Here is a 23,652-nt window from a genome sequence, read left to right as displayed (position 1 = left end):
TCACTGAGTTGCTGAGGCTGGCTTTAAACTTGCAATCCTCCTGCCTCAGCCTCCCGAGTTGCTGGGATTATAGGTGTGCACCACCATGACTGGCTTCCACATCCCTTTTAAACCTTGTCTGTTTCTCTGAACCATTTTCACTCATTGTCCATCTATCCCATGAAATCTCCCTAATGGCTATCATGTTCTGCTGCCTCAAGTCCATTTTCCCTGCCGATTGCTGAGAACTTTTTGCATCACCATTCCCAAAACACAAGAGGACTGTTTAAGATGTGAAACATGGAGACAACTGCAACACAGTGGCTCTTGAAGGACAATCCTTAAAGAGTGGGCAAAAAGATGAAGTGCGTGGGCTCTGAACCCAGACTGCCCCATTCAAATCCTGTTTCTACCACTTACCAGCATGCAATTTTGGGCAAATTACATCACTTCTTCCTAGTTGCTCATCTGTCAAATATAAGTATTGATAGTACCGACTTTATTGGGGATTTCAATGAACTAGTAAATGTAAAATACTTAAACTAGTACCCAGCACATAATAAACATTCTTTTGCTATATATTAGCTATTATCATTACTATTTAGTTTGGAAAGGAACTGAGAGGTTAGTGTGGACGAGTGGGCAATGGGGTTGATATTTGGAGACAGGTGCTTGGAACTTCTGCATATCATGTAATGTGACTGCAAGCACTTTGGAAACTCTGGCTCTGACATTTTGAGAGAACTTTCTATTTTGGTTGCTTATGCAGGAAATGGACTTATATAGCAATTACTTTTTAGTTTTCATTTAATGCTTTTTTTGAAGTGCTGGGGATAGAACCCAGGGTCTTGCACATACTAGGCAAGTATTCTACCACTATGCTATAATATTCCAGCCCTAGTATTTTTTTAATGAACAAATAAAAATTATACATATTTATCATGTACAACACAACATTTTAAAATATGTATACATTGTGGAATGGCTAAATTGAACTAATTAACATGAATTACTTTGCATATTCATCACTAGGACAGTTTTAAAAAATGAAGTCTCTTTTATTGGGTTTTTTTTTTTTTTTTTTTTTTGGTTATAATCCAAAAGAATATATGCTCATTAAAAAATCAGGGGAAAAATAAACAGAAAAGCAGGAAGGAGAAATAATGTGTTCATAATCTCATCCATTAAGAGATAGCCAGCTGGCTATGGTGGTGCATACCTGTCATCCCAGCAGTTTGGGAGGTTGAGGCAGGGGGATCACAAATTCAAGGCCAACCTCAGCAAATTTTTGAGACACTGTATCACATGTGACATAATACTCTTTGGTGATCAACTTTTTAGAAACTTAATGTTATATATTGAATATCATTAGTCACTGTACAGGATGTCACTTTTTTTTCTTTTAGCCATTGCAAACAACACTAAGGCAAAGAACTTAGCACACAAGGATGTACATACATCTTTGTAACATAAGCTTAGAATATGTTTTTCCAGAAATTGAATTTCCCCAGCTTATTTAGGGTATACCGTTGATTGCCTTGTTTTTGTTTGAGACTTACAACTGAATACTAAAGTGTTTAATTAACTTTTGTGAACATTTTTCATTAAATACTGAAACATAGATACTAATTGTGAAAAGAATTCATGACTGTGATTGTCCTTGCTTTACAAAACAGTGAAAGCATTTTCTGACCCCAAATGGGGTATTCAGAATTCAGGAGACCGCAGGCTGTGGGAGAGCGAGTTGGACTCTGGAGTCAGCATATTTACTTTTAGTTTCTGCCTCAAAAACCTACTTGCAGTGGGGTGTGGTGGTACACGTGTATAATCCCAGCAGCTTGGGAGGCTGAGGCAGGAGGATTGAAAGTTCAAAACCAGCCTCAGCAACTTAGTGAGGCCCTAAGCAACTTAGCAAGACCCTGTCTTAAAATTAAAACATAAAAAACACTGGGGATGTATCTCAGTGGTAAAGCACACCTGGATTCTGTCCCCAGAACACCCCCATCAAAAAAAAGAACCTACTTACAATTGTGTAAATTTGGGCTCATATTTGTTCTTGCTGAACTTTAATTTCTTCCCGTGAAAAAGCCCCTTATGACTTGGTTCCTGTATTCTCTCTTGTCTCAGCTCTCACTCTCTCACCACTCTCGGCACCATCAGCCACCTTCAATTTTAAGATCCAGACTACTCCACTGGCCTATCGCTGCTTCTCCCTTTTTCTGGATCGACCTTCAACTCTGCTCTCCTCTTCCTCCCAACTCCCTAGCACATACCTAAGTCATGAGTACTGATCAGTTAGGACTCAGGTCAAATATCACATCCCTCACAAAACCCTCCCTGACCACCCGCTTCACATGCACACTTCAATTTGAGTCAGGTGCCAGAAAAACTATTCCGGCTACTTCTTTTTTGTATTCTCCACATTGGGGCTGGGGAGATAGCTCAGTTTGTATTCTCCACATTGGAATGTAAGCACTGGTTACATTGTGTGTGTGTGTGTGTGTGTGTGTGTGTGTGTGTGTGTGTGTGTGGTGCTGGGGATGGAACCCAGGTCCTCACACAAGCTAGGCAAGTGCTCTACCACTGAGCTACACCCCAGCCCACCTTTTATGTGTCAGAAATATGTCTGATTCTTTCACTAGCCTGCGAGCTCTTGGAGGATGGGTGCTATTTCCTACTTATGTCTGCATATTGGGCAGTGAGGGTTTGCGAGCCCTTGTTAAATGAGTGATGAATGAATGAAGGGGCATAATCACACCTATCTCCCAAACTTAACTAATGATCATATGAACAAAGATAAGTGGAAATTCCTGGACTGTAGTTAGGTCAGGAAATGGTATCTCATAGCTTTAAAGGCAATTGACAGAACTTTGTTACAGAGTTCTTTCAATCACTTAAAATGTTCCGAGTGTGAAAGTTCTGGAGAACTTTGTTTAAGTCTGTTGAAAGGTGAATTTCATCATCATAGAAGGAATCTAGGAGGACAAAGGACCTCTTGTTTGAGACAGCTAAGCCCAGCGATTAGTAGTGAGGCGCCATGCCTAAGTGCTTCCAGGGCCTGACAGACCTCCTCTTTCTGGCCCCACACCTTGGACCCAGAAGAGAAGGAGGAAATGGGGAATGAGGAAGAGTGGGAATAAAGAAAAAGAAACTGGAATAAGATTTTGTGGGGAAAATAATTGAAGTCTTTGCACCGCAGCTGTGTTTAGAATCAGACAAGCTATATATCCACAGCCCCCAGAGAAGTGCCTCCATGACGCCTGTCACCTTCCATTCTTTGTGAGCTTGCAGATGTTCCCAGGGGCCAAGTCTGCACTACTTCCTGGGGTGCAAATGAACTCTGAAGTGTGGATCTCTCAGCAGTAGAACTGGTCTAACCAAATGTTCTTCCTGTTCTGACAGTCTGGCGCAAAGCTACTGAGTGGCACCTAGGATCACAAAGGCTAGTTCTCTGCTTCTGGACTGGGAGGCTTCAGACCCTTTTAGGAAATGGGCCCAGCCACTTCCCAGGTGGTTCTGCCCCTCAGGCCATACCCTTTGACCCCCAGATATTGGACTCAGCTCAGTCAGTTTGAACAATGTCTCCGTCCCTAAATTGCATTTGACAACTTCATTGTCTTAAAGCACAAGTTAAAGCTAAGCTCTTAAGAGTGTGATGTATTTGTGTTTGTGACAGGTCAGACAATGATGCAAATCCAGGGTAACTGGCTATTTAGAAGAAAGAGAGAAATGCGTATAGAATTCAGAGGAATCTTGCCCTTTAGCAAAGAGCTCTTGGCTGTATGGTAGGAAGCCTCAGCTTGGCCTCCCCAGCACACAGACGCCCTGTGATTCCCACGAGTGCAGACTTGAACAAACACCCAACCGCCACCCACCTGGCAGTTCCCTAATCTCCTCCCCCAGCGCTTCAGTTCTTGGGTTTGGTTCCCTCCTCCTTTCAGCTGTGGGATGGGAAGAGATGAGGCGGGAGGGGCAAGGCTGCAGGCCAGGCCTGTCCTCTGAGCTCAAGCAGGGAGACAGCCTGGCAGCCAGGTGACAGCAGAAGATGAAGGGCCCCCAGAGGGGTGGAACGGGTGGCACCCAAACCACACTTGGCCCACTGCTCAGCCTGGCCTGAGGCCAGATGCAGAACAAGTGCTTTCTTTCTTCTTCATTTCAATTTATTCCCCAAATCAACAAACCTTAGGATGTGAGAGACAGAGCAAAATCAGTTTAAACAAAAGCATTCACCAGGCAGCATGGCCCCCCTGCAATGACAAATAAATCCCTGGCAAAGAGACAGCCAACATTGGCTAGGCTGGGACCTTATGATTCCAGGATGATTATTAAGACTTGATTTAGAAACTCCTTCACTTGACCTTTTTAGCATAGATGGGGGGGGGCGGGAGGCGAGCTGCTCTGGCCACGTCTGTTGGTCCATCTATCAACAAATATTAATTGAGTAACCAGTGTAGGGCAGGCTGCTAGGGACTAGAGGATACATCATGAAGTCCTGTAAAAGCAGGAAGTTTCACTGCACTTAAAGCAGCCATACTGGAGTCATAAGCCTCCTGCCTAAACAAAGTTCAGCTGGGGTTTCAAAGCTAGATAGACTGAGGCCAAACCCTAGCTCACCCTCTGACTTAAATAGCAATAGGATCTTAAATAAGTCAACATCTCTGTGCCTCATTTTTATGTTGTTATGGTTTTCACCTGGAATGTCCCCCAAAGGCTCACATGCAAAAGGCTTCATTCCCAGTGTAGTAATATTCCAATGTGGGGCTTTGGGGAAGTGCCTGGATCATGAGGATGCTGACCTCATCAGTGGATTAATGCACTGATCAATTCATAGCTGATTGGACTATTGGGAGCTGGTGGAAACTGTATGTAGGAGGTGGAACCTAGGTGAGGTGAGTGGGTCCTTGGGGTCAGGCCCTTGAGGATTATATCTTGTTCCTAGCCCCTTCCTCTCTCCCTCACTTTCTGTTTCCTGGCCACCATGAAGTGAGTACCTTTGTTGTGACTTACACTCCCCACCATGATGTTCTGCCTTAGCACAGGCCCAAAGCAATGGAGCCAGCCCACCATGAACTAAAACCCCTGAAACTGTGAGCCAAAATAAAATTTTCTCCTTGAAGTTGTTTTGCTCAGGTATTTTGTCACAGCAACAAAAAACTGACTAACCTGCATGGTTGTAAAAATAGAGATGAACATAATATTGCAGGCCTCATCAACTTGGAATAGTGTTGTTTGGACATAAGTATCTCAGGATGTGTGTTCACCACCTAAAATGGGACCCAATTGCATGAGGCCTCAGTGCTGCAAATACTGATATAGCACTTACTGGCATTGCTTTTTTACCTTTACTATGCACTTGTAGCAACCCTGTGGAGTGAATACTAACATTATTCCCATTTTCCAGATAAGAAAACCTAATTTACAGAAAGGTTATGTCACTACCCTAGATAGTGACACTCATTTACTTGATTTGTATGAGAATTACAAAAGAAAGTTCATGCAAAATGCATGTAGAACATAGTCTGTCACTAAATACCATTTCTGATGAATATTCAGTAGTATTGTTGTCATCTACGTTGCTATTACTATGATCAGAAGATCTGAGGCAGGAGGATAACAAGTTCAAGGTCAGCCTAGCAACTTAGTGAGAACCTGTCTTAAAATAAAAAGAGCTGGGAATGGAGCTTAGATGTAGAGCACCCCTGGGTTCAATCCCCAGTACCAAAACAAACAAACAAACAAACAAACAAAATAGAAAACCACAGCAACAACAAACATTACTATGAATAGTGACCACAGAGTGATCTACAATGTGGTCAAATGCAAAGGGTTTGGCTATTTCTATCCACTTCCTTAAAGGAAGCCCTATATTATTTTAGGTAACTCTAGACAGTTATCATAGATCCTCCCAGGATTAATGACTCCAGTAGGGGGGAGAGTAAATCCCCTGGGGCTGCTGATTAACGAGAAGCCAAATCCTGCAGAAAAGCAGTATAGTATAATGAACCCCCAGAAGTCCCAGAGAAAGTTCAGACATGGGGAGTACAACCCTATGGCCCGGAGGGGGCTGCAAAACCAAGTATTATCAAAAGAAATGCCAAGTCCAGGTGAAAGACATTTGTCCCTTGTTTTGTAAAGTGTGGAGATAAAGAAGTCTGCAAACAAGGCAGGGGGGATTCACAAGCTCGAACACCTGCTTTGTGTCAGGGAGTTTACCTCTGCTATCCCATTTATCTTCACAGGGGCCTCACAAGGTAGATTCTACAATTACCCTCATTTTACTGATAAGAGCACAGGCTCAGAGAGGTGAAGTGACCCTCCTGAAGCCCCACACCTTAAAATTGTTGAAACTGGGACTAGAATTCGGGTCTGCCCACCTCCAGCTGTGTTTCTCTCTCTCCCTAATCCCATCCATAAATTCAAAGTCAAATTGATCATTGTCCCCCTTAATTTGCTCCTCCTATTCTGTTCTCTGTCTTGGTGACCAGTTACCTCTGCCAGAAATGTGAATATTATCTACATTCCTTCTCATCATCTTCATATCCAAAAGGGGACCATAAAATTGTTCTAGAAATTCTACCTCATTTGCATCTCTTTTATCTATCCTTACTATCTGTATTCATCATTGACTAAATTTCGATCATGTATGGAAGGGGGAGAGATTCTTCTATCTCCCTTCGTTGCCCCCCACCAGTACTAGGGACTGAATCCAGGGGTGTTTTACTACTAAGAGTACTGGGAATTGAACCCAAGGATGCTGTAAACACTGAGCTCCATCACTAGCCCTTTTTATTTTTTAAGACAGCATCTCACTAGGTTGCTGAGGCTGGCCTCCAACTTGTTATCTTCCTGCCTCAGCCTCCCAAGTGGCTGGGATTATAGATGTGCACCACTGTGCCCAGCCTCCCTTAGTTCTTGTGTGGGTCCTTCGGTTGGATCTAGGAACAACCCAGTGAATACAAGAGCTGCTTACCAAGAGAAAAGCAAAACTTTTTATTAATTTTGCATAGAGAATTTCAAAGGGAGTGGAATTCAAAGAAATGAACAAAGCATAATTCTAGTATACTTTTTAGACAAATAACAATAAATTTATGAAGGAATAACATGACAAATGAATATCTGGACCAGAGTAGTAAATTGTAGGGATGTCATGAAGAGATATATGGGGGGCGGGATGTAGAAACTAGTAGAAGATAAGGGTTACTTCAAAGAGCTTGTTTATTCAGGTTCACTGCAGCCCTAATGACCAGTCTCTGGTGATCACAGCCTTGGTATGTTAAGGACATCCCACACGAAAGAATCTTTATGGCTTTCTGCATGTGGGAAACTACAGGCCAAGAGGCCCTTTCTGAAGATGTAGGTTCTAAAGCAATTTGAGCTCAAAATAATCACTATCCCAAGTGCACACATTTTGAGATGGCATATCCTTGGCCCTCCAGCCCCATCACACTAGAACATTGATGCTTGGTCTTATGTACTAGGAGTAGTCTAACCATCTACAGTTGGAATTACTAAATTTGATGCTATTATCCAGATTCTACTTGACCTCTCCAGCACTTAGGACACATATTTTATTTGGATGTTGGCTGAATGAATTAATGAATAAATTAATAAATTGGTAAGCAGATGCTAATAGTCTCACTTTGGGCTATATAAATCCCTTAGTGGCTCTCCACCACCTTCAGGATAAAGATCCTTATATATAGGATACAGTGCCTGAATAATCTAGCTGCTGGCTCTTTTATTCAGATTTGATTTCTGGTCACTCTCTGTGTTTCTTTCAGCACTCCACTTGTCACTCAGATTGATCTTTTTATTCTGTGGAAGGATCATACTCTATTTTGTGCATTGGCATTTTTTATATTCCTCTGTGTCGCTTATCATTTTACTTTCCCCAACAATCTAACTCCCACTCTTCACCTTCTTAGCTCCTACTCATCAAACGCAGAATGGTTTATTCTTTGGGAAGTTTTTCCTGATACCTTAAGTCTAGGTTTTTACAGTTGACAGAACTAAGACTCAGATAATCTCCCGAAGGCCCCACAGCTTATAAGTGACAGAGTCAAATTTATCCTGGTTTATCAGACTTCAGATAAAAGTTATCTTATTTATATTATTCCTCAAAACAATTCAGAGAGCTAAAGGGGATAAGGGATTGACCCAAGATTACACAGCTAAATGGGTCCAGTTTGGGTAGTCTCAAATCCAGGTGTTTTCTATTATACCCAAGCAGTTCCTGTCATTGGAGTGGAAGTACTCAGCCTTATGAAGTGGGGGAACAGGTTATCTAATTCACTATTGACCAAACTACAAAAGATCTCTCATCACTGCAAATTGAAAAAAAACAAAATCAAAAACAGAAAAACCTCTAGACAAACATCCCTAGGGGAAATAAGTAAATACCAACAGTGATTTAAAAAAATCACTGGTCAGTTCTTTGCTTTCTTATTTGGCCTGAATAATGCTCACTCCTAACACTGCCTCCTCTCTGTCTTTTTCAGCACATGAGAAATAGTGGCCTTTAAGTGGGCTAATAAAGGAATCAGGTGAGCTGACACACTATATTCCCTTGCTACTGGGTAACCACAGTGTGGCCAGCACAATCAATGAGCAATTAGGTAAATGTAAGAGTAGAGATATTTCCACATCTTGTTTTGACTTAGGTTCTAAACCTGAGATGAGCAAATAGCTCTGGCTAAAATGAGGTTCCTCTCCAAAGTCACACGTCACTACTGCTGATTTATGTGGGTGTGTGTGGGTGTGAATTAGGGGGACTCATTGCCAAGCTACAAACCTAAGTAATCGACTTAGCTTGTTTGGGTCTTATCTTTTTTTTTCTATTAAGAAAATTCCTAGACCCCATTTCGAAGAAGCAAAACTGGATTTGCACTAAAACTTGCAAGTGATTTTTTTTTTTTTTTGTACCAAGGATTAAACCCAGGGGTGCTTAACCACTGAGCCAGATCCCCAGTCCTTTATTTTTAGACAGGGTCTTGCTAAGTTGCTTAGGACCTCACTAAGTTCCTGAGGCTGGCTTTGAACTTGCTATCCTCCTGCCTCAGCCTCTCGAGCTGCTGAAATTACAGACGTGCACCACCGTTCCCGGTGATTTTTAAATCATAACTTTATTCCACTTCTCTTCCTGTCCACCCACTCACATCATCATTTAGAAAGCTCGCCTTGATATTTTTGAGGATATAGTGTCCATGATGAAATTGACACTAGGAATGATGCTGATATTTGACAATTGGTCAGTTTTATGAAATAAATATGAGGGCTTAAAAAGTAAAATGAGGTTCTCACTAAATTCATTTTCTTCATTGAATGATACTTTAATGAGCACATTTCAGCAAATTTGAAACCCTATACCTATCCTGCAGAGCCAGATGCTCTTGAAAATTCATAAAGCAAAAGGTTCACTAATGTTTTCAGAGCATTCATCTATAAAATCAACACACGATACCTCGGAGCACAAATATGCAAAGAAGCTTCAAACAAACAGGATGTCTCTGGAGCCAGCCATTCTTTCTAATAATCTAACTAAAGGTATTAACAAGTTAAAGACAGAATAGAAATCTCTCTCTTTCTCTTTCTCTCTCTCTCTCTCTCTCTCTCTCTCTCACACACACACACACACACACACACACACACCAACAATGCAATGAGAGAAAAATGAATCACTGAAGCCAAGTTGATAGTTATCAGTTATCACTTTCCAGGCCAGAGCATGCCCTTGCTTAGAACTTTATTTACTCATATGGTAAATCAATTGTGCCCATAACAATGCCTTGAATACATTAAGTCCTCAGTAATAATTTGTTTACTAAATGACAAAATTAATGCACGAGTGAATGTTCTCAATGACAGGGCTCTTGTGGAGATGGAGACACTATCAAGCTATTGAGTACTGGAATTGCATATCTAATTCCTCAGATTAGACCCTTCTGAAATCATTTTGCCTCCTATGTAATTAACAAGAAGACTCCAGTGTCCCCAACCCCACTATAAAGAGAGACACTGGCATTCTGACGTAGTCTGCCTCTGACTTCAGTTTTTGTAGAGTGCTGACAAATCAGGCTTATAATCTGTAAGTCTGAGCCAGATCTTGGACCTTGGCAAATTCACCAAGATAATGCCAATGGGGGGTTGGGTAAAGGTTCCCTATGTCAATTAGCCTTCACTGGTGGCATTATTCTGTCTGATCATGTGTCCTTGTTATATTTCTACCACTGTACTTTTTATAAGATCAACACAAATGAACAAGAGTCTTCTATTTTCCTCATGCAACCAATTATTTTCTTGAACCTTATCTCGAAGGACAATTATTCCTGGGGATGACCCATGCCTCTTGAGACTGTCAGTTAAGTTTGGTACCAAAAGCCCCTCCATGTGACTTTCCTCAGCTGCTGTTGAGTTCTCTTCATTATTATTCCAAACGTTTACCCATCCTATGTAGGATGTTAGTACTAATAAAGAGAGTATTTTTCAGGTGGCTTTTGAAGCATTTGAATCAGTGAAAATGTTCACGCCACAGTCCCCCTGGCTTTGAGGAACCGCTTTTCCATATAGTTCCTCATCCATGGGTAAGGAAAGAAGGATCTACTAATTAGTCCACATAAGTCATCAAAAGTACACTGTATGCCAAATTATATGCCCTCGGAGGTCAACAGAAAATAAATAATATGTAAGTTATTAATATTCAGGCCTTTCTAGAAAGCTACTGACGGATGAGTCTTCTGGATACAATTATACATGGGAGTGGGGAGAGGTCTGTATTAAAGTCCCAGTGCTGTACTGACATGCTAGGTGGTCCTGCATAAGTCACTTGAGCTCCCTGTGTCTCCATGTCTTAATTTATAAGGTGGGAAAAGACCTTTTTCTTACCTTCTCTCACAGAGGGCAATAAAGGATCAGATGAACTAATGAATGAGAAATTGCTTTGTAAATTTTAAAGTACTATCCACCGGTGACTCACTACCCATGCTATTATCATCACCATCATTGTCAACATCACGTTAAGGAGAGAAGACACTGTTGGATGACTGGATGCTAAGTCAAGGTTCTGTCCCCCCAGGGCCAAGCTGCTCAGAGCACTGCAGCCAGGGCTATTGCCACTCTCCATAATACTGTCATTGCTACTTACTGAGAAGCCTTCCACAGAGCACAAGGGATCAGATGCTTGACACCCGAATTGCAGGGTATCAAATCTCTTCCATTGTCTTTCCGGGGAACACAATGTGTTGCAGCTGGAAAGAGACAATTTGACTTGAAGCCAAATTATGCTGGCTTTAAGTTGCTGGAGTTGGCTCTTCAGAAGGTGAAGTTTATGAAGCCATGGCACTGTGTTCCCCACTCCCCTTCTAATTGGATCTGAATTAGTACTGCACATTCAGAAAACTCTTCTGTCACTTTTTGTCAAAGATTTCTCTTTTGAGTTGCTTGCAATGCCTATTAAAAACTTAGCCTAAAGCAGTGTCTTTTGAATACCCAGCTCACTAATTCAGGTACTAGAGCACTGTGAGTGTCCACCACCAGCCTGCAAATGGATAAACTACTCAAAAGACATTTTCCACCCCTTCAATACAGTTCCAAGAAAGAAAAGGAAATGCTTCATACCTCTAATGGAAGCTATTTGCTACAAAAACAAATCATTCAGGTCCGTGGATCTAGAAATGCCTTTTCCACACAAAACTGAAAGGAAGAGACGGCAAAACAGCAGCCGAAGCCATGAATTCATCACCCCCCAAGCCCATGAGCCAAATAAAAATGAAATACTCATTTGAAAAATGGGCTACCCACACACCCAATCCCACAGCCGAGCTACAGTAGTTGTCAGTTTATGCATAAAACAGTCAAAATTTGTATGAATTTCAAGGAAAATGAACTATTTGTTCCTTGTTAGTAGGTAATATAAATATCAGAGCAAATAGCAGTTTTTGCTTCCGATAAAAATGTAGAATGTTTCAAAATGCTCATACATAAATCCTGACATCAAAATGTACGTATCTTAAGATGCTGGAACATGAGCACCCAATGATGTGCTTAATACATTTGTTCTTTCTTGAAGAGATGAGGTATAATTGTATGCAATCATCGTGTAGCTAGGAATTATATTAAGAACTCTGAACTCTAAGTACTAAATCAAACTAAATCATCTCTTATCCTATTTTTCTCTTTCATACTTGTCATTTCTTCCTGTAGTTCTCATTAGAACTGCATAATTCTACACCCAATAACCCATAGATTTTCTTCAGTAAAGGAGGGCGGCTTTCCCCCTCTTCTTTCCCTCAGAGCCAGTTATTCCCTCACATAATGCTCAGGGAGTGAGACTTACAAATAATTTCAGTGAACAATAATTCCTTATTGGGTAAAAGACCTAAGTTATTGCTGCTTTGCTTTTGTACAAACATTTAGCATATCTTTAAAATCCACTTTTGTTGTCCCTTGAGAAAAGAGAACATGTTCTAGAAGAAAGGTTAGTGGGGAAACATGAGCTACATTGTGATATTAAACACAGATACCTTTTCCCAAGCTAAAATCCACAGTCCTCCTGCTTTCGGTCCTAAAGAAGATATAACATCGGCAGCTAATGGGCTGTCCACAAATGACCATCATTGAATGAATAATAAAGGAATAATAGCAATGTGATTTCCACTTACATCAACCACAAAAATCTTCTGGGAATCATCCAAAAACTGCACTTTTAAATGTAGCATCCTCGGAGAGGCCGTTGGGCTGCGAGCAGGCTCAGAGTGCTGTGGGTGCTGTGACAGGAAGGGGGCTTTCTCCAGGAATCTCACTCTCAGCTGGATGCGGTGCACTCCGTCCCCCCACCCCCAGTCAGGCATCCCCACTTTCAGCGGGGCCCACTTCTGTTTGCTTGAAGTGATGCACGCCCAAGGGCGTTTGTGCTGCCGAGTGCTGGGGATCAATAGCATCTGGGCAGCCTCTTTTTTGGTCAATGTCAAATCCAAATGGATTTTAAAACTCAGTTCCTTTTTGCAAGGAAAACCAAAAAGAAAGAAAAGCATTTCCCACTCCTGGGAATTTATTTCACAAGAGCAAAATTTGGAAACCTTAGAAGAAGTTTGGATAAACTGAGAAGAGCTATTCTCAAAAGTATAAAGGATTACAGTTAGTCTTATATTGTACTATAAATTTCATGACTGTGCTAGAAATCTACATATATATCTGGAGATATACATATATATACACACATATATACATATATTAATATATGGTCTTTTAATGGTTTTGAATTTACATGATTTAAAAATGAAAATTGATATCCTTTATCCTTTATCATATGTATGTACATATATATCTTTTTAATTATTTTGAAACTATATAGGAATATTCAGAAAATATCACTACTACTCCTGTCCCCTCCATTATGTCTCCTTTACACCCACATCAGTAACCAATTTTATTATTTTGTTGTCATTGTTGTAGTTGTTTAGCTGTCAGTGTTTTATTGTGCAAATACTACACGAGCAAATATGGATGTTTATTCAATTTATGTACCAGGCTATTACACTGTTGTCTTCCCTTATTTCCTATATCATGGAGATCTCCCTTTAGCTGTGCATGGGGGAGCTTCCTCATTTCTTTTTACAACTGCATTATTTTGCACCACGTAAATGAAACATAGTTTACTCAACCAGGCTGAAATTAACGTTTCAGCCTCAACAAGTCTGAAATGAGTGTCTTCAAACATATGTCATTTCACATGTGTGCAGGCGTACTGTAGAACAGAATTCCAGAAGTGGAGTCGCTGGTCAGGGTAACTAATTGGTAATTTTGCTAACTATTTCTAGATTTCCCTCCATAAGGGCTGATGTGGGTTGAATCATGTCGCATAAAATTCATATGATGAAATCCTAACCCCCACCCCAAATGTGAAAATGGATTTGGAGATTTGCAGATAGGGTCTTTAAAGAGATAACCAAGAGGTAATTAAATTGAAACGAGGTCTTTAGGGTAGGCCCTAATCCAATCTGACTGGTGTCTTCATAAGAAGAGGGCATCAGAACAAAGACACACACAGTGAAGACCACATGTGAAGACACAGGAAAGAGAAGATAATCATCTATGAGCCATGGAGAGAGACCTCTGAAGAAATCACTACTGCCAGCACCTTGATCTTAGCTTCTATCCTCCGCGATGGTGACAATGAATCACTGTTCACACCACCAGTATGCAATGCTCTCTTATGGTAGTCCTTGCAATCCCAATGGCAATGTGTGAGGAGTACCTGTTTTCTCTACATGCTCAACTGACATACCGTCACATTTTAGATCTTTTGCCAAAATGATAAGAAAAAATTTTCTGTAGTTTTAAATTTGAATTTTTCATGTAATGAGAGAAGTTAAACATCTTTTTGAGTTTAAGGGATTTATGAATTTCTTTTGTGAATCATCTGTTCATGGACTTCCATATCTGCCCTTTAAAATATTCATTTATTGTCTTTTCTTCTCCATTTCTAGGGCCTTTATTTCTTTTTTAGCAGTGCTATGAATTGAACCCAAGGCCTCCCACATGCTAGGCAAGGGCTCTACCACTGAGCCACACCCCAAAACCCTCCCTACCTTTTTAAGAGTCTCTAGTGGGGAATGGGGATATGGCTCAGTGGTACAGCCCTTGCCTGGCATGTGTTATAAATTAATTAATTAATTAATAAAAATTAGTGACAGGAGTTGTACATATTTTTCTCATTTGCTTTGTCTTTTGAGTTTGCTTACAGGGTGTGCACACACACATACATTTTCCATGGGAAATTTTATATTTTTTGTATAATGAAATTTGCCCATCACTTTAAAAATGGCCCCTAAATTTTTCTTTTATTAGTGCATTATAGTCATGCTTTTCACATAATCATCCATGCATGGAATACAATTTGCTGCATTTCAGTCTCCAAAACACACCACCCCACCTCACCCTGCTTTCCCTTCCCTCCTCCCTCTGGCTATTCTCCTTCCTCTACTGGTCTTCCTTTCATTTATTTATTTATTTTTTATTGCTGCATTATATATATATATATATATATATATATATATATAAAGATGGAATTGACTGTGTTTATTTATTCATGTACAGCATAATTTTGTCAAATTCATTCTGCATTTCCTCCCCTTTCTCATTCCTATTTCCTCTCTTTTTCAATCTCCTTCTACTCCACTGATCTTCCAGACATTTTATGATGTCTGATCCTCACTTTCCCCCCCTTATTTTGTGCTAGCTTCCACATATATAAGAAAACATTGGACCTTTGACTCTGGGTTCTGGCTTTTTTCAGTTAGCATGATGTACTCCATTTCAACCATTTACCAGCAAATGACATAATCTCATTCTTTATGGCTGAGTAAAACTCCGTTGTGCATATATACACAACATTTCCTTATTTCATCCATCTATTGATGAGTACCTGGGCTGCTTCCATACTTGGTTATTATGAATTATGAGACTATAAACACTGGTGTGGCTGTATCAATATAGTATGCTGATTTTAATTCTTTTGGATAAATATCGAGCAATGGGATAGCTGGGTCATATATGGTTCCATTCCTAGAGTTTTTAGGAATTGAGATACATCTTTCTTGGTCTCTGAATTTTGAGTGATAGTTAGAAAGGCTTTCTGCACTCCAGGGTTTTCTTTTAATACTTAAATAGTTTTGTTTTTAAGAAACTTAATTCTTTGGGTTGAGGATGTAGCTCAGCAGTAGAGTGCTTGGCCTCATCGTTCAGAAAGGATGCTTCTATTGTCATTGTTATGGGAAGCTGCCTTTATCATGTATTAATTTGCCATATGCAGTTGGGTCTATTTGGGGATTTATAATCTCTTCCATTTATGTACAAATATCACACTTTTAATTTTTGAGTCTTATTTTTTTTGGCAGTACTGGGGATCAAACTCAGGGCCTTGTGCTTGCGAGGCAAGCACTCTACCAGCTGAGCTATCTCCCCAGCCCTAATTTTTGAGTCTTTAGAGCATGTTTTAATATCTAGCAAGACAGTTCTACACCCTGTTGCTTCCCTGTACAGTTTTCCTGCTTATTCTTATTTGCTTACTTTCTGTATACCTATAACCCTGTTAAGTTCCAGGAAATGAATGTTGGTATGTTTGCTCAAATATGTTACAGTTTTAAATTTGCTTAGGGGTAATGCATAGCTTTCTGATGATGAGTCTTCCTATTCATGGGAGATGTTGTTTTACAGTGTTTTGGGGTTAGGTCTGCTTTTATGTCCCCTTCTAGACTGTTGTCATTTCTAACTGACGTTTTTGTAAATACATAAAAGCAAAGAATATAATACAATAAACTCCCTTACACTCATCATCATTCAAAATTCATATATTGAAACCCTGAATTTTCAGTACCTTGGAATGTAACTGTTTGGAGTAGGCCCTTTCAAGAGGTTCTTAGGATAAAATGAGACCATTAGTGTGGGCCCTAATGCAAGATGACTGGTGTTCTTATGATAAGAGGAGAGTGGGACAGAGAAATACCCTGGATGTGTTCACAGAGAAAGACTACTGAGGTCAATGTAGTGAGAAGGTGGCCATCTGCAAGCCAAGGAGAAGGACCTCAGGAGAAACCAAACCTGCTGACACCTTAATCTTGAACCCTAGCCTCCTGAACTGTGGGAAACAAGTTTTTCATTTAAGTTACCCACTCTGGTATTTAGTTATGGCAATCCTCGTAAACTAATACAAATAATATTACAATTTTGTCATTCTTTCTCTTCCACAAATTACTTTAAACCAAATCTCACACATCACTTCATTTTACCCCTAAATATATTTATTATGCATTTCTTTAAAAACATGGTATTTTCTTGTATTAGCCCAAAGTCATCACACCTAACAAAATTATCAAACACGCTTTCATTCTCCTATCATACACATTTCATCTTCAAATTTCTCCAATTGATTCAAAAACCTTTTCTAAGTTGATTACTTTGAATCAGAATAGAAGGACCCCACATTGCATTTGGTTGTTATATCTATTCATCCTCTTTAAATCTATAGCAGTGTCCCTCCCTCTTTTTTATGCCTCTGATTTATTGAAGAAACCAGGGCAGTCATCATATGTAATGTTATATGTTCTGGAATCTTCTGCTTGCTTCATTGTGGTGTCACTTAATTTGTTCTTCTACTCTTCATATTTCATATGAAAGCCTGATGAGATTCACATTAAACTTTTTTTGGTAAGGATACTTCATAGTCAATGCCATGTGCTTCATATTATATTACATGTCTGTTCATTTCATTTTTAGTGATGCTAAGATTTTCCAAAGAGTTTAGGTGATGAAAGTGTTTGAAAATATTCCTCATATAGTCTTTATGTATTTCTTATATATTGACTCCAAGGTGAGTAATCTTTTTGGTTGCTTTAAAATGGGGAACTTCCCTGCCGTTATATCATTTAATTGACAGTTGCTTGCATATGTGGAGGGAATTAATTTTTGCATATTGAACTTTCTTAAATATTTGTAGTAGCCTGGGTTTTCAGATATAAGACAATTCTATTTTTGTGTGTGTGAATAGAAATGGTTTTATTTCTTCCTTTCCAATTCTTGTACCACTAATTTCTTTCTTGTCTTTGAATGGATTGGCTAATACTCCCAATGAAATATTAAATAATAGTGGCAGTAGAGGGCATCCTTTTTTTCCTTCTGACTTTAGTAGGAAAGTTTCCAGTACCTCCTCATTAAGTAAAATGGTGGCTTTTGAAGGAGATATCTTTAAAAGTACATTTAAACCAGATTAGGCAAGAAGCCAACACCACCACCCTTTGTCTATATTGAACCAACTTATTCTATGTCACTAAATAAACAGGCTGTAAAATTAGACCAATGAAATGCCGTCATCTGATGGACAAGGGTGCATACCTCTGCTAATATTGTGACAGCTCACAGTACAGTTTCCACAACAACTCCAAATGGAGAAGCAGCTGCAAGAAAAAAAGCAATAGCTCTGGTGACCAACACTCTATTTTGAATCTTATCAACAGTGTGACCTGGGGCAGGTCATTCTAGCTCCTTGTGCCTCAGTTCCTGATCTCTAAAGTGACAATCCTAACTCGTAGAGGTTTTGTGAGTAATATAAGATCTAGAATGTTGAAATCATATAGTTCAGTGCCTGGCACACAGTAGGCACTCAATAAATGTTTGCTGAATAGGTGACTATCAAGAAAATAAATGCACATAAATTACTTTCTTTGCTGAAACTTAAAATGGTAAGTTAAGAAAGAACCGTCTCTTTTCCTCCCTATTTTTCCACCTAGATTTTATTCCTTTAGTTTTTACTGGCAACATTTTACAAATAGACTGTGTGATCCAAAACAGGAAACTGTCCTAAAGGAAATTTTCATATTCTAGTTTAGGAGTATAAATCCAATGTTGAGCTCACCCTTGGAAACATGAGCCTGGCCCGTCTGTGATCGCTGTCTCTCCACACATAGGGAAGTGGAGAGGGAGAGCTGGGCAAGAGGCCAGAAGAGGAACCGAAGGAGAGTGAGCAATGGATTCCAGGCTTGGTAAACTGGGCGGAATTAGAAGAGTCTGTCAACATAGGTTTTACCATTATTATTTACAAATAGTAAAGAAAATAAGTTTTATCAGAAAATAAAAAGCACCACACAACTGCATTTTATCTAAGATCACAAGAGTAATCTGTGGTGTCACTAGGTGGAATCTTGGTGGAAGTTAAGCGTTCCAACCAAGATTATGCTCTCACTTTTTGACATTTCATTATTGGTTCCTTCTTCCTTTGGGGATTAAAGTCTGTTAATTTCAGGATTCCTTATTAACATGCCAATATTCTTGGATGTCGTCAATCTTGTTATTTAGCAATGGATTTAATAGAATATCCGGGCTTAAGAGATCTTATGTATTTTTTTCATTTCCTGTACCTCATCAAAGAGATTTTTTTTTCTTATTATATCAAGAATGTCCACTTTGTGTTGGCAAAGATGTAGGGGAAAGGTCACAGTCATACATTGCTGGTGGACTTGCAAATTGGTGCAGCCACTCTGGAAAGCAGTATGGAGATTCCTCAGAAAACTTGGAATAGACCCATCATTTGACCCAGCTATCCCACTCCTATGTTTATACCCAAAGAACTTAAAATCAGCATACTACAGTGATGCAGCCACATCAATGTTCATAGCTGCTCAATTCACCATAGCCATATTGTGGAACCAACCTAGATGCCCCTCAATTGATGAATGGATAAAGAAACTGTGGCGTATATGCACAATGGGATATTATTCAGCCATAAAGAAGAATATTATGGCATTTGCAGGTAAATGGTTGGAGTTGGAGAATATCATGCTAAGTGAAATAAGCCAATCCCTAAAAACTAAAGGCCAAATGTTTTCTCTGATAAGTGGATGATGCTACATAATTGGGGGGGTAAGAGAAAAATCGAGGAACTTTGGATTGTGTAGAGGGAAATGAGGGGGAGGCAGGAGAAGAAAAGATAATGGAATGAGACAGACATCATTACCCTATATACATGTATGAGTACACGAATGGTGTGAATCTGCATCATGTACAATCATAGAAGTGAAAAGTTGTACCCCATTTGTGTACAATGAATCAAAATGCAGTATGTAAAAATACATTTTTTTAAAAAAGAATATACACTTTTTAAAAGTTTACTAGAAAGCATAAAGAACAGGGTTGAACTCTGGAAAGCAGTATGGAGATTTCTAAGAAAACTTGAAATGGAACCACCATTTGTACCAGCTATCCCACTCCTTTAGTTTATACCCAAAGGACTTAAAATCAGCATACTACAGTGAAGTAGCCACATCAATGTTTATAGAAGCTCAATTCACAATAGTTAAGCTATGGAACCAACCTAGATGCCCTTCAACAGATGAATGGATAAAGAAAATGTGGTACATATACACAAAGGAATATTACTTAGCCTTAAAGAAGAATGAAATTATCGCATCTGCAGGAAAATGGATTAAACTAGAGAATATCATGCTAAGTGAAACAAGCTAATCCCAAAAAAACTAAAGGTCAAAAAACCAAATGTTTTCTCTGATAAGCAAATGCTGATCCATAGTGGGAGGTGGGTAGAGAAGAATGAAGAACTTTGGATTATACAGAGGGGAATGAGGAGAGGGTTGGGGTGGTGGGGAAGGGAAGTATGGTAGAATGAGACAGACATTATTACCCTATATACATGTGTGAAAAAAATTTAAAAAATTTTAAAAAACAGATTTGAGTGTATAATTTGATGGTAAAGTGCTTACCTATTATGTGTGAGACCTTGTGTTCCATCTCCAGTACCACACACACAAAAAAAGAAACATAAAGAAGGAATTACGATCCCTTGAAATTAATTCAACCAACCTTTCAATGACTACTATCATATATGTACATATATATACAAATACATATATACATTCACATATATGCATACATATCTATTAAATATAAAATCATTATATATGTGTATGTTTTACATGTGATACATGCTGTTTTATTACCTAGGTAAGTCATACTAATAATTATATGTGTGTTCTTTCAAACTCCATTCCATTCATGGAAACCTAATGCTTTTATGGTAGTACCTGTCAGAGTAGAGGGAAGAGCAGAGAGTATGAGTGACTTGGGCTTTAGTCCCACTACCCCTGCTTCTACTGGAACAAATCAGAGTTTGTTTTATTATTTTTAAATATTAGGATTTTGTGGAAAACATTTATATTTTAATTAACATGTAATGACTGCACATATTTATGGAGTACAATGCAATATTTCAATATGCATATACAATATGTACTGATCAAACCAGGGTGATTAACATTTCCATCTCTTTATTTCTTTTTTTTTTGTGTGTGTGTGTTGGGAATCTTCAAACTCCTCTCTTTAGTTCTTTATAAAATATATAAAGGATATTATAAACTATAATCATCCTATAGTGCTGTGGAACACTAGAACTTATTCCAACTACCATACTGTATTTTTATGCCCATTATCTAATTCCTCTGCCCCCCTACCCTCTACCTTTCACAGCCTCTAGTAATCACTATTTGGCCCTCTTCTTCTATGTTATCAACATTTTTTTGTTTCTACATGGGAATATGGTATATTTATCTTTCTGTGTCTGACTTATTTAACTTAACAGTTAAACTCCCATTTTCATCTATTTTGGCACAGATGATAGGATTCTATCTTTTTATGGATGAATAATACTCCATTATGTATACATACCACATTTTTTATCCATTCATCTGTCAGTGGACATTTCAATTGTTTCTGTCTTTGTTATTTTGAATAGTTCTTCAGTAAACACAAGAGGGCAGGGGTCTCCTTGATATGCTGATTTAATTTCCCTTGGATATATAAACAGAAGTAGGATAGCTGGATCATATGGTAAATCTAATTTTAGGTTTTTGAGGAACCTGTATATTATTTTCCATAATGGTTGCACTAATTTACATACCACCAACAGTGAAAAGATGTTCTCTTTGCTCAGTAGCAGGTGAACAGGAAGAGGCAGTGGATCCTTTAGTCTGAGGTTGTGTGCCTGTTTGGAGCAAGTAAGAGACTGTTGGACCCATCAAGTGTTTAACATGGTATTCAGAGAGGTGACGTAGGCCTAGGGTGCTGATATGTTTCCCACGTATCCTAAGTTAATAGAATGAGATACACATGTGCAGCAGAGATTGGAATGGGTTTAAGCCACCCACATATTCCTGGCTGATGAAGACAGTACACATACCCAGAGGAGTCATAAGAAAGCCTGGCAAAAAGTAAAATCTTGGGAAGTCTTGAAAACAACCTGAAGTTTGAATGTTTTCTCCTGCCCACACACAGATCCATCATCAGAGAGAGGAAGTCTTCCTGGCACAACGTGTTTAAACAAAACTTCTGACTAATTTTTGGCTGATCACTAAGCTATAAAGGTCCAGTAATGACCCCTAAGGAACCAGGTTTTAAAATAAAAGTGAGGAAAAAAGTCTAAGACAAGACATTGGTGGGGTTCTTTTTGTTTCTTTGTGAGATATCATAGTCTAAAGCCAGGCACAGTGAGTTTACATAGGAGGCTGAAGCAGGATCCCAGAAATTATAGCTCAACCTGGGTAACATAGTGTAACCCTGTCTCTGAAACAGAAAGCAGGGGAGCGAGAGTGAGCAAGTGATTTAGTCTAATTAGTCTAGTCAAATAATCTCAAAGAAACAAACGGGACAAGTACAATGAAACAGAATGACAAGAACCCTTGGGAGAGAGTCAGAATCCAGAAGTGCAACTATATATTATGTGAAATGTCCAGTATTCAACAAATAACTATGAGACATACATAGAAGAAAGAAAGTGTGACTAATACTCACATGGATGGAGGAAGGTCAATTAATAGAAATTGACTCTGAGTGTTCCCAGATGTTGAATTTAGCAGAAAAGTCTTCAAAACAGCCATTAAGAATATGTTTAAAGAACTAAAGTAAACAATTCATGTTTAAAGAATTAAAGGAAAGTATGATGACAATAATCCAGGAATAGTCTCTATAAAGACATATAATTTATGCAAAATAACTGTATAACTTAGGTATGCAAGAATTTGGAAAATAGAAAATAATTGAAATTTTTAAGTAAAAATTTTACTTAAAGAGCTGAACAGTGGATTGAAACTGGCAGAAGAATCAGTGAACTTAAAAAATAGAACAGTGAGAAGATCCAGTCTGCAGAACAGAAGAAAAATAAGTGAAGAAAAATGAACTGAAACTTGAAAACCTGTGGAATACCATCAAATCTACCAATATATACATAATAGAAGTCCCAGAGAGAAGGGACAGAAACTGTATCTGAAATAATAACAGGTGAGAACTTCCTAAATTTGACCAAAAAATTCATCTATATATCCAATAAACTAAGTGAACCCAAACAGAATAAACACAAAGAGATCCAGACCTACCAGCATCCCAAGCACATCGTCAAAAAGCAGAAAAATGGAAGTAACAGGAAAAAGCTTACTCATCAGGTGCATAGGAAGAACAATTTGATCGATTATTGATTTCACCTCAGAGCCGATAGAGACCAGGAGGCAATGGAATGACATGTTCAAAAGAAAACTACCCTTAGGAAGTCGAAGATGTCTTTATGTACCCTTATGAAGGGAACATAAAGACATCTTCAAATAAACACTGTGAGAATCTGTTACTTACTAACCTGCCTTACGAGAAATTCTAAAGAAATATTTAAGCTGAAAGAAAGGGATGACAGACAATATCCCAGGAGAGAGGAAGAGCTCCAGACATGGTACATACAAAATTTTCTGTAAATATGTTTCTTTTCTCAGCCTTTTAAAATTTGTCCTAATTAGTTATACATAACAGTAGAATACATTTGACACATCATACTCAATAGAGTATAACTTCTCATTCGTGTGGTTGTACATGATGTAGAGTTACACAGGTCATCTAATCGTATATGCACATAGGGTAATACTGTCTGATTCATTCTACTATCATTCCTACCCCCATGTCCCTTTCCCTCCCTTCCCTCCCCTCTGTCTAATCCAAAGTACTTCTATTCCTCCCTAGCCACCTCTGCTTATTGTGACTTAGCATTCACATAACCGAGAAAAATGACAGAAGCCGAGTGCAGTGGTGCATGCGTCATTCCAGCAACTTGGGAGGCTGAGGCAGGAGGACAGCAAG

The 23,652-nt window shown here is 39.0% G+C and overlaps 1 protein-coding gene across 2 annotated transcripts in view; it reads right to left on the bottom strand.

Moving 5' to 3' along the window:
- Nucleotides 1-12,761, bottom strand: part of FRMD7 (FERM domain containing 7) — a 52,400-nt gene extending 39,639 nt beyond the window's left edge. For both annotated transcript variants that reach the window (XM_079122666.1, XM_079122667.1), the window contains exon 1: nucleotides 12,636-12,761. In XM_079122666.1, the coding sequence (XP_078978792.1) occupies nucleotides 12,636-12,692 (57 nt within the window). In that variant the 5' untranslated portion in view covers nucleotides 12,693-12,761. The remainder of the gene's footprint in view (nucleotides 1-12,635) is intronic.
- Nucleotides 12,762-23,652: the final 10,891 nt, after the last annotated feature.

Source organism: Sciurus vulgaris (assembly GCF_902686455.1).
Source record: "Sciurus vulgaris genome assembly, chromosome: X".
Lineage (NCBI taxonomy): Eukaryota > Metazoa > Chordata > Mammalia > Rodentia > Sciuridae > Sciurus > Sciurus vulgaris.
Note: the sequence above shows the minus strand (reverse complement) of the source record. Positions and strands in the feature narration are given on the sequence as shown.